Source organism: Marmota flaviventris, chromosome 17, assembly GCF_047511675.1.
Source record: "Marmota flaviventris isolate mMarFla1 chromosome 17, mMarFla1.hap1, whole genome shotgun sequence".
Taxonomy (NCBI): Eukaryota; Metazoa; Chordata; class Mammalia; order Rodentia; family Sciuridae; genus Marmota; species Marmota flaviventris.
Window position 1 is genome coordinate 26,643,744 of NC_092514.1, and position 15,947 is coordinate 26,659,690.

At 45.1% G+C, this 15,947-nt stretch overlaps 1 protein-coding gene across 1 annotated transcript; it reads right to left on the reverse strand.

Annotated features, from left to right (window-relative positions):
• Positions 1-1,935: 1,935 nt before the first annotated feature.
• Positions 1,936-11,103, reverse strand: Alox15 (arachidonate 15-lipoxygenase). The gene is made up of 14 exons (XM_027921815.3): positions 10,807-11,103; positions 9,155-9,359; positions 8,809-8,890; positions 8,115-8,237; positions 7,855-7,958; positions 7,493-7,653; positions 6,716-6,859; positions 5,449-5,658; positions 4,026-4,112; positions 3,758-3,927; positions 3,467-3,588; positions 2,904-3,004; positions 2,602-2,769; positions 1,936-2,495 (listed from the first exon to the last, which is right to left on the reverse strand). The coding sequence occupies exons 1-14, from the start codon at positions 10,939-10,941 to the stop codon at positions 2,316-2,318; spliced, it is 1,992 nt and encodes a 663-aa protein (XP_027777616.1). The 5' UTR covers positions 10,942-11,103; the 3' UTR covers positions 1,936-2,315.
• Between the last annotated feature and the right edge of the window lie 4,844 nt (positions 11,104-15,947).

Sequence of the window (15,947 nt, forward strand, 5' to 3'; positions counted from 1 at the left end):
AATTGTGGAGTGCAAGGATAAGCAACAGAAAACAAACCATTGTCAAGAGACAGCTAATCATGGTGTCGCACACCTGGAATGATTTGTTGCCTGGAATGCCAGATACTCTGCAGGCTGAGGCAGGAGGACCTCAAGTTCCAGGCCAGCCTCAGCAACTTGGTAAGAACCTTGTCTTAAAATAAAAATCTGAAAAAGGGCCAGAGATATAGCTTAATGACAGAGCACTTACCTAACATGTGGGATGCCCTGCATTCAATCTCCAGTACTGGGGAAAAAATGCATTTTTTTTTCAATCAAAAGTAATACTGGTAGGTGGGTGGGTCCTTCTGGGATGCTGGGAAAGTTTTCTTTCTTGCTCCAGGCTGTGGCTACATGATTGTCCTCTTGGTGATGACCCATCAAGCAGGACTTTACATTCCATGCACTTTTTTTTGTATGGGTATTATATAGCAATTGTAAAAATTTAAGATAAAAATTATCTTCCCACCCCCAACCAGCCTTAAGTCCTTGGATTCATCCTCTCCCCTTTCTCCATACCTAGTCTTGTGGCTATGTAAAACATTACCACCTCCTGTCAATTGTCTTTGCAGTATTTCCCATATTTTTTTCTCTAGCTTCTCACAGACATCACACCGTCATGTCCCACACTTGATCACCCATGACAGAGACTGGCATGGAAAGGAGCAAGATAGAGGAAGAGGAGAGCTCCATGGCATGGTCTGGTTAGGGTTGAGGAAGGTTCCCGGAAAGTCAGGTCTTCTCTGGACCTTACGGCCACTGCTACTGAGCATTGAACCCAGGGGCATCCTTTTTTTTTTTTTTTTTTATTTTGTGATCAGGTCTAAGTTGCGCAGGTTGACCTAGAACTTTCAATCCTCCTGCCTCAGCCTCCCAATTAGCTGGGACAACAGGTGTGTGCCACTGTGCATGGCTGATCTCAAGACTGTTCCAGCTATGCCCTCTCCAGGGCAGTTCCCTTCTGCTCAGTTGCCGGGTCACACCTTTCTGTTCCTATGAATATATTATATAAGAACAACCTGCAGTATGACCTAACCTGTATTTGCCAATATTCTGCTCTCCTGCCTTTTGCAGATTTTCCTGTACTCTACCATTAAATTCTCCACCCCCGACCTCTCAACTAATTTTTTTCTAATTCTGTCTTAAGAATCAGGCCAAACTGGGCATGGTGGTGCCCACCTGTAATCCCATCAGCTCAGGAGGCTGAGGCAGGAAGATCTCAAGTTCAAAGCCAGCCTTGCATCTTAACAAGACCTTGTCTCAGAATACAAAATAAAAAGGGCTGGATATGTAGCTCAGTGGTAAAATGCCCCTGGGTTCAATCTCGGTACCAAAAAAAAAAAAAATCAGACCAACTATCATCCATTACTTCTGTAAAATCAAATAGAATCAGGGCAAGAAGCAACTTTGCTTATATTGTAAAGGAAACGTTTTTGGTTCCTGTATACTATTAGTTTCTGCTTTTAAATGGATGGTTACAGATTATTATTATATGAAGAAACAAAACTCCCAAGTTTGTTTTTCCTAATTTTACCCACATACAGAGTTGAATTTCCTTGAATCCTTGTTGTGCTCACTAAGACAATCAATAGATTTTTAGTATTCTTCCCATGAAGTATGTTAATTTTGAACTTTCCAACTGATAAACTGCAAATAGGTTAGAGAGATGAATCCCTCAGGCTGAAACCTGAGACTAAACCTCTCCAGAGCATCTTCTTAAATTTGACAGCTTACCTTCACTTATCATTTTCTAAGTGAGTCATAAAATGAAAATCCTGAGTGTCGACATTTTTTTTTTTTTTTAGAATCTCTGTGTTAATGGTTTGCATTATAGTATGTGTCTGGCTTCAGGACACATGCTAAATCCTATCCAGTAAAAAAAAAAAAAAAAGAAAAAAACATTTTTGATGCTTTATATTCTTTTAGCAATACTTTATTTAAAATAGCTGGGTGTAAGCTCTTTTCTATCACTAGTGTAAAACATCTTTTGCTGTTATTAAAATTTAGGTTCAAAATCAAATTCAATTCATAAAAGGTGTGGTGCAATATATATGCTATCATTCTATCATATTCTTGAAATAGTTTGTAAAAGGTGGCTATTATTGGCCCTAGAGGAGATCTGAATGGTAAGCAAAGAAGAGAGGGAGGGAGGAAAAGAGGAAAGAATAGAGGCACCTAGATGACGCATCTAAAATGAAATATGTTCCAAGGGGCAGAGACAAGGGAAAGGTCACATTTGGGAAGGGTGGCTGTGGTTTGGGCGGAGGAGAGCTAAAACAACCAAAAGCTTGGGACACTCATATGGCCACACTATTTTCCACCAGGCTGGGTCTCAGGTACTCATAGGGTATGTTTAGGTTTTCATTCCGGACCTCGATTTCCTTGTCCAGGACAGCCAGCTCCTCCCTGAACCTCTTCAGCACAGCCTTGGGCCCAGGACTTGAAAAATACTCCTCCTCATGCTGGCCCAGAGGCACCTGGGATGGAGAGGAAAACACAGCTTAGAACCTATGAGCCCCGTTCAGGGCACCACACCTCCCCCTTTGCCTCCTTCCCCAGGCCCTCGGGGCATCTGGTTCTCACCATAATGGGCTGGCGTCTGCCAAGTTGCCAAATGATGGACATCTGGAGAGTAGCCTGATTAACACTGGGCAGTGTGGCCATCACTGTCTCCATAGTGGCATCCTTGGTAGTTGGTGGGGGCAGCCTCATGGTGCAGGGTGCATTAGGGATCCAAGAGAACCAATCCAACTAAATAGGAGCAGGAATCTAGAATCAAGGCCTGCTAAGCATGAAAACCCTTTGGCTCACCTGTATTCAGCTCCCTCCCCCCACTGAAGGCCACAAATTCCCGGTTGCCCAGGTTAACAGTCAAGGTTAAGTACCTGGCCCAGGTGAATGGAAGAGTGCTGCCCAGTGCAGGTGAAGATGCACATGGTGACAAAGTGGCAAGCCTGGGCCCGAGACTGGAGAGAGGTGGGAAACCCTACAAGAAGTGGGGAGAGTTAAAGTTGTGGGGTCAGGCACAGGAGCAGAACTGAGAGAGAAAAGGCAAAGAGAGGAGAAAAGGGTAGTAAAGAGGGATGCCAGCAACTCTCAGTGACCTGTGGAAATTGACCTGAGAGCCGGTACGGGGCAGGGGATGGAGGACCTCTGCTGGGAGGATCCCAATCAGTCGGGTGCTGGGGCTGGCTCACAAAGATGTCAACTTCTCAACTGTTCAGCATGCTGGTAGTCACAGAAATGGGCAAATGCTACCAGGCAGGGCTCTTTTTTCTGGAGAGCCAGTTGATAAACATTTTTTAGCACTACTCCTACTGTGTCTAGGAGGCTTTTGGATTTTATATGGGTTGGAAATGCTTCTGGAAGATTCTACATAAGAAGAGAGGATTCTGGAGAGGTCTCTTATAACTTTTGTCTTAGTTCTGAGGACAGGAACTCTGATTACCTCGGTCCTGGGCCCCTAGCAGCCCAATTTCAGTGATCTCTCGACACCAGTTCTGCAGCTCAGGGTCATCTCTCACAGCCACATCTGTCTTATAGTACAGATCCATAATTCCTTCCACATACCTGCCAGACAAGAGGTCAGGGCAAGAAGAGCTGAAGCTCTCAGCTCCTTGTTCACATGGCCAATTCAGGGCATCCAGCTCCCCAACCAAGATACAGCCCTCCTGTTCTCCTAGCCTTCTTCTCCACCCTCACCCTCACCCCACCTGCCCTGCCTCCCTGCTTGCCTTACCGACGGATGATTTCCCAGAGCCGCAGTGCATCTTGAGCATAGTAGGAAGACTTGACTTCCAGGAGCCCCCGGTCAGCTAAGTCATCAGGGGGACATAATGAGCTATAGGTCAGAAGACCTCCAGCACGCCTCAGCAGATCCAGATGGCCTCCCCCACCTACGCTCACCACCTGAGGATTGAGGAGAGACAGGCAAGTCAAGCTGTCAGAAGCTAGAGCCAGCAAGGAGAGTGAACCCAGAATCTGAATCCCCCCTTCTTTCCCCATACCTGGTCAAAAATTCCACAGTCTGAGACCAGCCCATTCCTGGCCCGAAGGTTAATTTCCATGGTGTATCGCAGGTGAGGAACTATAAGCTAAAAGAAGAAAAGCAGGCAAGGGCAAAGTCAAAAGAGATCTGTAGCAGGACCCTGCAGAAACCAGCGTGGAAAGGGGAGGAAAGAACAGGTCTTCAGGAAAAGCACAGACCTGGGGCTCAGTGGCCCCTCAACACCAAGAGTTTGCTACTAATCTGCACTGCCTAACTCCTTCCACAAACCACTGGCTTAGTGCTTTTTGATAACTGAAAGAAATCACTCTCCTTTTCTTCTCATATTCTTTTCATAAGTCTAGGTGAATATTCTTCAAAATTTTTTATTAAAACCCCCATAAGAATATTTTTGAGACATTTTTTCCTAATCTCACATTCATCCAAGAAATGTTAATGCTACAAACAGACTGTATACCTGTTTCTGTGCTATAATATCTATGCTTTATACATGAAGATAATATTTTTTCACACACACACACACACACACACACACACAGTGATTGTCACACACTCCCTTGAGGGGAATAATAGTCCCCTTCGAGGTAAGACCCACACCTGCCTCCAGAATCTCCTGCTTCCCTCTCCCCTTATCCACCACACTCCCCTTCTTTCTGTTCTTCAGACAAGTCAAGATCATTCTATGTCAGGGTCCCTGCACAGGCTGTCCCACTAGCCTGGAACACCGAGGGCCCTTGACCATTTCATTGGCTGGCTTCTTGTTTTCTCACCCTTTATGTCACTTCCTTGAGGGAACCTTTCCTGACACCCAATCTAAACTCACCATCACACCACCCTGCTCTGATTCCCTCTGTCGTACTTGTCACAGCCCCTATATTGCAACACAATCTTTATAGTCTGCCCTCATTGGAGATGAAAATCCCAAAAGATCAGGACATTGTCTGATCCAGATGTTACCACTGGCATCTAGAATGATTCTTGCACCCAATAACCATTTTGAATGAGTGAATGTGTTGCCCTAATTGCTGACTTGAGCCCCTTTAACTGGCCTATGTTACTATTTTAGAACTTTTCAAATCTTTTATGTGAAAGTCTTTTATGTTATTTGCACGGTCCCCTATGGATGGAATCTTTAGTCATTAGCCTTAACGTATGAATATCTGTGCTTTATAGATAAAAAAAAAAAACAGTAATTTTTTTACTCCTCTCCCCAAGAAACATGTTCGCCCCCTTGGGACTGGGAGGTGACAAAAGCAATTGAGAATGCAGGACAGGCCCTCTCCCACTCCCTAGCTCTCTTGTTTTCCGTTGCTGGTTCTCAAAAAGCACTGAGATATCACACGGGGACCCCTCCAGAGGCGGGAATGTGCAGTGAGGTGGAAAGAGAAGCAGGCAAGAGAGTTGAGTTGGGAATAAGGTATTACCTTGAAGACAGGATGTACTGATGGAAGGCACCTCATGGTGGCCACAGCAAAGACCTCAGCCATCAAGTGTCCTCTCAGAAGATGAGACTGCAGCTCATGAAGCTGGAATTCAGAGCTACGGACCCAGCATTTGGCCAAGAGCCAGACCACTGGGGGATCCGTGGGCAGGAAAAGCGGTGGCGGAATAGATCCGATCTTTGGCAGTTGGAGCTGGAGCAAAGACAAGAGTGGGAAGAAAAAGTTGGAAGAGGGGCTGAGTGTCAGGTGCCCAACCATTTTCCCTCTCTTGCATGTTACCTGTCCCTTCCTCCTCCACATTTCCCTGTCTTTCTCCATCTTCCCACTCCAGCTACCATTTCTCCCACCACCACCCTTCTCTTATCCATTCAGAGCAGTGCATTGATGTTGGACAAGCCTCAATGCGCTCAGCCTTCAGCAGAAACCAAGCCTTCTCCTGCCTCCACTTCCCCTTTCAGTTCCCACAATGTGGACAGGAATCAAACCCTTCATCCCACAGTCTTGTTCAGAAACCTCAGCCTCTCTCTGATCTTCCTACATCACCTCTGCACAGAGGACTGGGTCTCCAGTTCTCAGCTGCCTGCTAGACAGTTTGAATGTTTCCCCATTGCTTCAAAATTGACAAGTCAAAACCCTACCCAGGCATTTTTTTCTTCTTTACTGGTATGGACTGACACCCCCTTTTCCCCTCTTTTGGAATCCAGTTGAATCTCCCTCTGCACTCCTATCCATCTTTCCTCTCCGTCTCTATCCCCAGGGGAGTCCTTCACCTCCCAGAGCTATAGCATGAGACCCCAAACCTGGCACTAAACACAACTTCCCCTCTAGGGTGCCCACAACATCTTTCACAACAGCCATCCCCAGCTTCCCTTATCCCTACTCCTTAGCTTGGCTTAGGTTTTATCCTCTCACCTCATATTATTCACCCACTCCAATCACAGAGAATCTCCTGACTTCTCTACCTCGGCCTCTCTGCCCAACACATCTTGCCCCTGGGGAAAGGTCCTTCCTCTCTTCCCATTTGTCTAAGTCCTGGCCTTCTTGCAGGGATTCCTTTCAGACTGTCTCTGACTTTAGTATTGTCTATATTTCCAATGAGGCTGCAAAACCCTTAAAATCAAAGACTTTGCCCATTTCTTCCTTTAATGACTCCTCCAGTGTCTCAGAGAGTGGGTCCTCAGTGAACTTGAATGAGGGGCTGATTTGAGACGGCCAACCAACAAGGAGCAGAAATCCCAAGTCCTCTCACCTGAATGGCCATGGGTAAGAGTTGCCCATCAGGCTGCAGTTTCAGCATGACCAGAGGGGCAGCCAGGTGCTGTTGGTGATTACAGATGACATTGGCCTTGATCCCATCCAGTAGGTAAAAATCAGCTTCAAACAAGGTGCCTTCCTGGGTGGGGGAGAGGGCAAGGGCTTCTCTCAGCATAAGGTGTCTTCTCCCCACCCTGATTCCCCAAATGGAGAAGAAAGAGAAGGAAACTGACTTGTCTTCATCACCTACTTTGTACCAGTAGTGGATTATGTGCATATTATCTCATGAAATTCGTATACATTCTACTTGAATTATTCCCAGTTTTATAGAAAATGAAATAGATAATCAGAGAAGTTGGGTATTTTGTCTGAGTTCACACAGCTTACAAATAGAAGAACCAGGATTCAAATCTAAGTCTGCTTGACCCTATAATCCTATGAATTTTCTCTATCAATTGTCCCAGATTAACAATCCTCTGGCCCTGATTGTTCTGCACACTCCTTGAATCCATAGCACCAAGGCTCAGTCCTATTTCCTCATTTTGACTCAGTCTATCAACCATCCCACCTAATACACCCCACCCTTCACAATTGCACCACTCTCATGTGGGAAGAAAAGCCATGGAGCTGTACTTCTCAGGATTGCTCAGGATTTCTGTAAGAGTCCTTCTTGCCAATCAGCCATAAGCCAGGCCCATGGTGAACCCTACTGCAGCACAGTTGATGCTAACACCACTCCCATTTCACTGTTCGATCTCCTTAGGGTTCATACCTTGAGCTCCTTCTGCAACTGAGCCTGCAGTTCCTCCATCCCTGGAGGAAACACTAGGCGTTCAGGAAGCTGAATGGAGCGCCTCAGCAGCATGGGGTTGGCGCCATTGAGAAACTGATACCCAAAGAAGGCATCCTCCTTCCAGGACTGCCGCACTCGCTCTGGGGAATGGCAGTAGAGCATGCTATGAGACCTGAGCTCCTGGTCCTCCTGACCCCCACCAAACCATCCTCATTTGACCCCAGCTTATCAGGGGATCTAAACCTCTGGTCTCCCAACCCTGGTTCTTTCATTAACCCAGACTGGGTGGGATCTAGGTAATAAAAGGTCCAGGGAGAAGTACTGGGGTAGGTGGGACTAACCAGCCAGCTTGCTGTAGCCACACCAAAAAATCCGGTTATAGTCATCCACATCATTCCAGTTACTCAGAAAATTCACAGATCTTTTGACAGCCAGGTCAGCCAGCCTTCAGGGAAGAATAGGGCAAACAGTTAGACACTTAGTCATAGACGCAAACACTACAGCCACGGGCACCTATCTTGGACTGGTCAGTCCAGTGCAGTACATAGGCCTATTGGCCTCCACTAGATCAAGATTCTCACCAGGGCCCCCTTGGTCTCACCCTACGGCCAGTGAAGCTTCAAAGTCAACTCTCTTGTTTTCCAGAAATCGCTCATCTTCAGGGAGGTCAGATAAACTAGTCCCAGCCACATTCAGGACTAAGCCAGCCTTCCAGTTACCCCACCTGCGGGGGCAGAAATAAAATCAGGCATTGGTATTCCAGAGAATTAACCACTCATCATGAGTCAGGGGATGGGCGACTGTTGGGGTTTTTAGCCCTCATTCCCTCCCAACCTACGACCTGCGGGAGAGATGGGGAGAGCTCGCCCCGACTGGACGAGTCAAGAAAGGAGAGGGTCCCTCGCCAGAGGACAATCAGATGCATCAGGGAGACCAGTCAAAGCAGGAGCTGGTTTATTGGGAAAACACACACAACTAATATAATGTACAGGAGCCAATCAGGATAAAGGTCAGCAGGGTGGGGAGAGTTCATGTGTATACCCATCCTACAGGGTATATGGTAATGGGTGACACGAGCTGTCCACCAGGGCAGAAGGGTTCTGAGGTGTTCTATCCTAGAGGTGGTCCGATTTTGTGTCACAACCTACAGTAATGCCTTCTGGCTGATTGCCAGACACCATCCTAGCCATGTACGGCCCCAGGACCAGGAAGCAGGTAGCAGCCAGCAAGTTAGGTTTTCTCTTTTCTGATGCAACATGCCCCACATGTTACATCATGCCCTACAGGAGACTAACTTGTACAACTTCCTTCTCTCCTCCAGTTCCTCTTCCCTGTGCTTCTTGAAAAGGCCTTGAGAGTCTTCAACCACTGTGCAGCCTGAAAGTAAAGGAGGGCATGGTATGACTTCACTGAGGGCCTGACCCTATCCCTATCTTCTTGGTCCTTCTAGCTGGCCCCTACAGCTTCATGTCCCTCTCCTGTCTCCTTGACACCTGTGCCAGTAACCTTCTGTTTTGACAATTCCCAAACAACTCCTACCCTCCAGGTTCTAGCTTCCACATCTGCGCACGCGCACACACACACACACACAGACCTTCAGCCTCTCTTGTGCCTTCTCACACACTTGTCCCTGGTGCTTACCAGTGCCCTCAGCAAGGCTCAAGATGTGGTTGCCCTGCACCCAACGGTAACAAGGGAACCTGTACTCAGGCCCTCCACCTCCAGGGCCCTGCACAGAGATCCAGTTGCAGAACCAGTTGTCATCCTTAATGAGGTGCCTTTTGCGCACTTTCACAAACAGCAGGGACCCCAAGTACTCTGAGACTTCCACCTTGAACTCCTGTTCCTGTAGGCGACAATTCAGCATCCATGCTGAGAGGTTCAGAATCAGTGGGACCCACAGGATTGTGTACTTGGGCTGGGTCTTGCTTTCCCTGGACTGCTTTCCCCGGACTTCAGGGAAAGGGGAGCGAGATAAAGGGAGTCCACATTGAGCAGGGGCCCCCAAGACCCTATTCTGAGATGCCAAATAACTCAACCCACAGTGAGAAGGTAAAGGACAAGAGATGGAAAGGTGCTCTCTTTCCTTACTAATTTCCTCCCTATTTCATTGATTGGGTCAAGCGCTCGCAAGGATCAGGCACTGGGAACCCTGCGCTGCAGGCTGAAGAGCACACTGTTATGCTGGCAGAGGAGCTCGATCCCATAGTTACAGCGGTGAGACCCCAGCCAAGGCTGAGGGCGGCCAGGCACCCCGCCCCTCCTGGAGGTAGGTTTCCCAGAAGACATTCTATCCAAGCGGAAGCCTTGAGGTGGAGAGGGCTTAGTCAGCTGGGAGTGAGAGCGAGGCAAAGGCAAGGAAAAGGTGTTCCAGGCAGAGTCCACAGAGAGAGCAGGCGGAGAAGGCCACCAGCTTCGTGGAACTGGAGCACAAAGCGCCAGACGCGCAAGATCCGATGGTGAGTCTTAAAAGTTAAGCCAATGTTTTGGATTTGGTCCTGAAAACAAGCGGGAGCCATTCAAATGTTTTCAGCAGGAGAATTTTGTTTTAAGGTCGGGAATATACTGGGGGAGAAATTGACTGGCTTCAGAAGGGTTAGAAACAGAGGCGGGAAAGCCAGCTAAGAGGGTGAAGGTGACACAAGGTCAAGGAGACACTGGTGATCGGGGTGAGGCATTTATCAGAACAGTGATGGGGGACATGCCCAAGAGAGAAAAGACAGGGGAGGGTTAATAGTGAAAAAGAGGGGCATCTCCTTTCTACACATTCCTCTGAAACATCCTTGGGGCCAGCATCCGGATCTGGAAGGCTGGGAGACAGCTGGACGGATGATGGGAATTTGGGAGTCAGCAGGTGAAAAAAAGTAACAGAAACGGCAAGGAAACTGAGAGTTCACAGGTCTTGCCTCCTTTCTCCCACCCTTCCCCCATTCCAAGTCCCCAAGATCAGAGATCTAGCACCAGTAGAGAAAATTTGAGAGAGCAGCTTTTAAAAATAGGAAAACAGGACAGACGGCTGCTCCGGTGACCGCAGTGTTTGGTGACAATAGAACTCTGTGGAATGAGGTGTGCGGGGGAGCCAAGTCAATTCCAAGGAAGCCAGGAGCGAGGACAGTTATTGAAGCCCTCTAAGAAACCCTCTAGGCCGCTGCACGCGGCAGACCCCCTGGAGCCGTAGGCTCGCACGCTCAGCTCGGATAAAGAGGAGGCGGGCTGGGACGCGCCTAGTCACCGGGACTTGACGCATCTCAGGCCAAGGGCGCAGCCCACCCACCCGACTCCCTGCAGCTCACCTGGTCTCTGGCTGGCCTTAGCAGCACGCCGAGCGCCGCCTCCCCGTGCTGGCCGACCAACCACAGTTGCACCTGGTTAGCGGAGCCCGCGTACAGAGAGGTACCAGTGGACACGCGGACGCGATAGACACCCATCTTGCTCAAAGCCGCTTAACGGGTTCTGAGAACGAAGAAGGGTGGAAGCATTAAATAATAGAGCCCGAGACCCCGCCCTCTCGAAAGTCGGGTCGTCAGTGGCACGTCTCCACCCGACCTCGCCAGAATATGATCAGGGGCCCCCAGTTCTATCAGTTTAGAGCTCAGCCCCAGTCCCCAAAAGGCGGGGCCCTATTGGGGGCAGGGCGTACAAACCATTATCTTGATGGGAGGAGGAAGCAGAAGAGGATTTGAGCGGAAAGCCTACAAGAAGGAATCAACACCTAATCCCGGGAAAACCCAGTGAGAAGAGTGAGCGCCTAGGGTGGACTTTGGGGCAAATCCGAACGACTGGAAAGTCCTCCTCCACCTAAACACATAGGAACTCCTCGCAAATTGCTTCTCCCAGGTCATAGGACGCGCTTAAGGTTGCAGTGGAGAGGTAGTGGGCGAGAAGACATGGTCTTCCGCAGCATTTGAAGGATTCGATCAATTTTTGTACACTTTGCTTCCTTTGTGCTCATTACTTTGGAGCTTAAAAGCGTCTGCCTTCCTTGTTATCTGCAGATATGAACTTTCTTGATATTCAACACCTATGTTATCCCCATCTGCCCTCCTTCTCCTCATCCTACAGCATTCCTTCCTCATTGCCTGGTCCTCCACATTGGACTGAAACCATGAGTTCCCCAGAATGCCCCATGCTCTTCTCTCCAAGGACCTACTCCTAGAACATTCTGTGTATCCTTCCAAACTCTGATTAAACTCCAGTTTTTCAGCAAAGTCTTCCCTGGCAATTCTACCCCTCTCACTGAGGCAGAGCAAATCAACTTTCCCTCTATGACTTTCCCTCTTGTACATATTCCTATTATTGCACACTTCATAATGCATAGTGGTAATTTATATGTCTATAACTCCCACTAATGTGAGCTCCTCTTAGGCAGGAACCACATTCTCCACACAATTCAATTTTGTCTCCCCTGGCATTAGCACACTGTCTGGGCTTGAGGATGTCAATGAGCATTTTCTGAAACACACTGAGCTGAAAAAATCAATTATAAATAAATTGTTCCTTTTGGGGAGATAAGGTAAACAAATAACTATTAGGCAATGTAAATAATACACAAATTTTAAATAAACTGGTGCCACCATGCCATGGAATACTGCACACCTAGTAACACTAAAGAAGTTGATGGAAATATGTTGGTAACACATATTTTCCGATTCATTTACTTTTTGGCAAAAGTACATTCGCATAATTCAAAATTCAGAATGTACAAAGTGATATTCACTAGGTTCTTCCTCTCTGCTAGTTCCAATCCACCCTGTTCACACTGTTGCTAGTGTCTTCTGTGCACATTCCCAAGCAAATGTATACCTATAATTTTTGTTCTTTTCCTGCACATGGTAGCACATTTTATACACTGTTCTGCACTTTGTTTTTTCCATAGTGCAACATAAATCAGGAAATCATTTCATATTAGCATTAAAACATTAAAAACTTCCTTGTTATTTGTGAAGGTAACTACAGTTTTGCTGTATATACTCTGCCAGTCCCTTATTGGTAGACTTTAAGTAATCAACAATCTTTTGTAACTTTTGTTGTTGTTGAAAGGAATAAATCTGGTGCATACATCATTTCTTTTGTGTAACCATATCTGTAATACAAAATCCTAGAAATAGAATTTATAAGCCAAAAGGAAGTGTAATTTTGGCAGAAATTGATAAATTTCCTGCCATAGAAAGTTGTACAAATTTACACTTTCACCAGTAGCCAAGATATGAGAATGCCTATGTCAATGGCGTGATAATAACCACTTCTATTGATAGGTAAAAATGGCACCCCCATTTTAATTTAATTTGCATTTTTTGATGGCTACAGTTGAGCATCTTTTCATATTATAGGAGCTATTTATGTTTCCTTTTTTGTGAACTGGCTATTTCATTTTTCTATTGGGTTTTGGTCTTTTTCTTATTTACTTGTAGCAACTATTTATATAAGGAAAATTAACCTTTCCAACTCTAGCACTACTAACAGGGTCCAAAAAGACATAATGGTCCTTTTTTTTACCTACATCAGCTTCTCTCTTTTTTAAAAAAATATTTTTAGACATTGATGAACCTTTATTTTATTCATTTATTTATATATGGTGCTGAGAATTGAACCCAGTGCCTCACACATGCTAGGCAAATGCTCTACCACTGAGCCACCACCCCAACCCACCTACATCAGCTTCTTAAAGCCCTGATTTTGTTCTACAATATTATTCTCCACTAAAAGAAACTTGGACCCTTGGAGGATAGCTGATTCCATGTCTTTTGGCAGGTATAAACAACATAGAATAAGCCCAGAACATACTGTTGTGGTTAAAAGGTAAGGGTTCTCTCAAAAAAGTCACAGACAGTATTAAGAGGTATTAATGTTCAATTATAAGGGCTCCCACTAGGCACATTGTTATATTTTGAGTAGCAAAAAAAAAAAAAAAAAAAAAAACAATAAATAGGGTTCATTAAAATAGATATGTGGGGCTGGGGTTGTGGCTCAGCGATACAGCACTAGCCTAGTGTGTGTGAGGCCCTGGGTTCAATCCTCAGCACCACATAAAAATACATTTTAAAAAAAAGGTACAGGGGCTGGGGTTGTAGCTCAGCGGGAGAGCACTCGCCTAACATGTTCAAGGCCCTGGGTTCAATCCTCAGCACCACATAAAAACAAATAAATAAAGGTATTATATCCAACTACAACTAAAAAATATTAAAAAAAATTTTAAAAAGATACAATACCTTTGTGTCCCACTACAATTAAAAAATAAATATTTTTAAAAAATAGATACGTGTGTCAGAATACTTTTGATTGCAACTAACATAAAAATTCAAAATGATTCAAACAATTGGGAAAAATTAGGAAATAAGAAGTTCATAAGGTAGGTTGGCTGTAGGGTTGTTTGGGTCACTGGTTCAACAATATCACCAAGCAACCCAAGGTATTTTAGGGGGCTTTCTTTTGGGTTTACCCTGATCTTTCCATTCTGTCATTCTTCATCGGTTAGTTCCTCAATAGGTTACCTCTTTAATTATGTTATGGTGGCACCATGTAATAACTGCTATCGTTCCAATAATCCCATATAGACACAATATCTAGTGGAAAAAGAAGGAGCATTTTATGCTTTCTTTTTAAGAGCCGAGAAAGTTTTCTCAGAAACCATCCAGCTGTTTTCCATCAATCCAAAATGAGCCACAACAAACAAACAAACAAAAAACAGCTCTCTAGAACACAGTGTTAATTCAGGAACAGCAGGGGACTGTTCCTGAATCCTGGATATGCAAGTCATAGCAACTCATAGAAATAACCAGGTGGGCATAGAAAGACAAAGACTGTAATCCCAGAGACTCGGGAGGCTGAGGGAGGAGGACCACAATTTGGAGGCCAGACTGGGCAATTTAGCAAGACCCTGTCTCAAAAAATAAATAAAAAGTGCTAACACTATAGCTCAACGGCAGAGTGCCCCTGTGTTCAGTTACCACAAAGAAAGAAAGAGAAGGAGGGTGGGAGACAAAGGTTTTTAAAGGCAAATGAGGATTATTACATAAGCTTTTTGAAACAATAATCCTTGGCTACAAAAATTAATTTTAAAAAAAGTAGTATCAGTCCAAGACTGGATAGGCTACTACTGGACAGACATTTTTTTTTTTTTTTTTAATGGCCTCAGCAAGAAAGTTGCAGTTCCGGAGTCTCTTGGGATATTCCCTGTTATCAGGCAAATGTGCTCATGGCTTCCTGACTCTCTTTGGTTAGGATTTGACATAAATGACTCCATTTTGAATCTGAAAACATCACATTCCTCTTATCTCTTTTCCCAAAACTGAGTGTCAAGCCTGAAACCATTAAATGGGCAAAGGAGATGGAACCACTGTGATTCTCTTGACTTAGTTAGAACTTAGCCCTAACTTAATTGAGCAATTATGGACACCCAAACATATTTGGGGCTCCTCCAATAAGCGAGAAGTTTGGATTAATGATTGGGAGGTAGGTGCCAAAGAGTGTCTGCTATAGTTTATAAAAGGCTTGAATTCATAATATTCAAAAGAAAAAAGTTGTTATAAACTGTTACCAAAAAATAACATAATGCAAAAGAGTGAATAATTAGGACTTTTGACATTTTACAGGTTTTAATGAAAAAAAAAAAGAATGGTGTATTTCTTCAAAGTTCATCCATTGTAATTAAGAGATGTATGTTTATTTCCATTAGTAAATAGAAAAATATAAAAACAGATAATTGTATGTGAGCCAAATAGATCTGGAAAAAATTGGAACTGTTCCCAAAAGAGGAAAGACTGATCAGCACATGTGGTTACACATGATAACCAGATGGGAAGGAGGTTCAAACAGTTAACGAGTGCTGGTGCCTATACTTCATGACCAAGGAGAAGGGGATCCTGAGTTGACAGGTAGTCAAATTTCCTAAAGAGAAACTTATGGGTAAATGCAATCCATCTCTCCCAGGAGAAGAACCTATTAGATAGATGCCCCATTAGTCATGAGAATACATTAGCAATGCATGCATATGTTTTATTGTTGTTGTTGCTGTTGTTGTTGTTATTTCTGGTACTGGGGATTGAACTCAAGGGTGCTCTACCGCTGAGCCACATCCTCAGCCCTTTTTACTTTTTATTTTGAGACAGGGTCTCACTAAGTTGCTCAGAGCCTCACTAAGTTGCTAAGGCTGGTCTTGAACTTGCGATCCTCCTGCCTCAACCTGGATCACTGGGATAACAGACCTGTGCCACTGTGCCTGGCTAGATATGTTTTTAATACTAATAACAAAATAGGATAATGTGGGCTGGGGTTGTGGCTCAGCAGTAGAGTACTCGAGATCCTGGGTTCAATCCGTAGCACTACATAAAAATAAATAAAATGAAGGTATTGTGTCCAGCTACAACTAAAAAATAAATATTTAAAAAAGAGCACATAGATATTAAAAAAAAAAAAACAGGACAATGAGAATGAG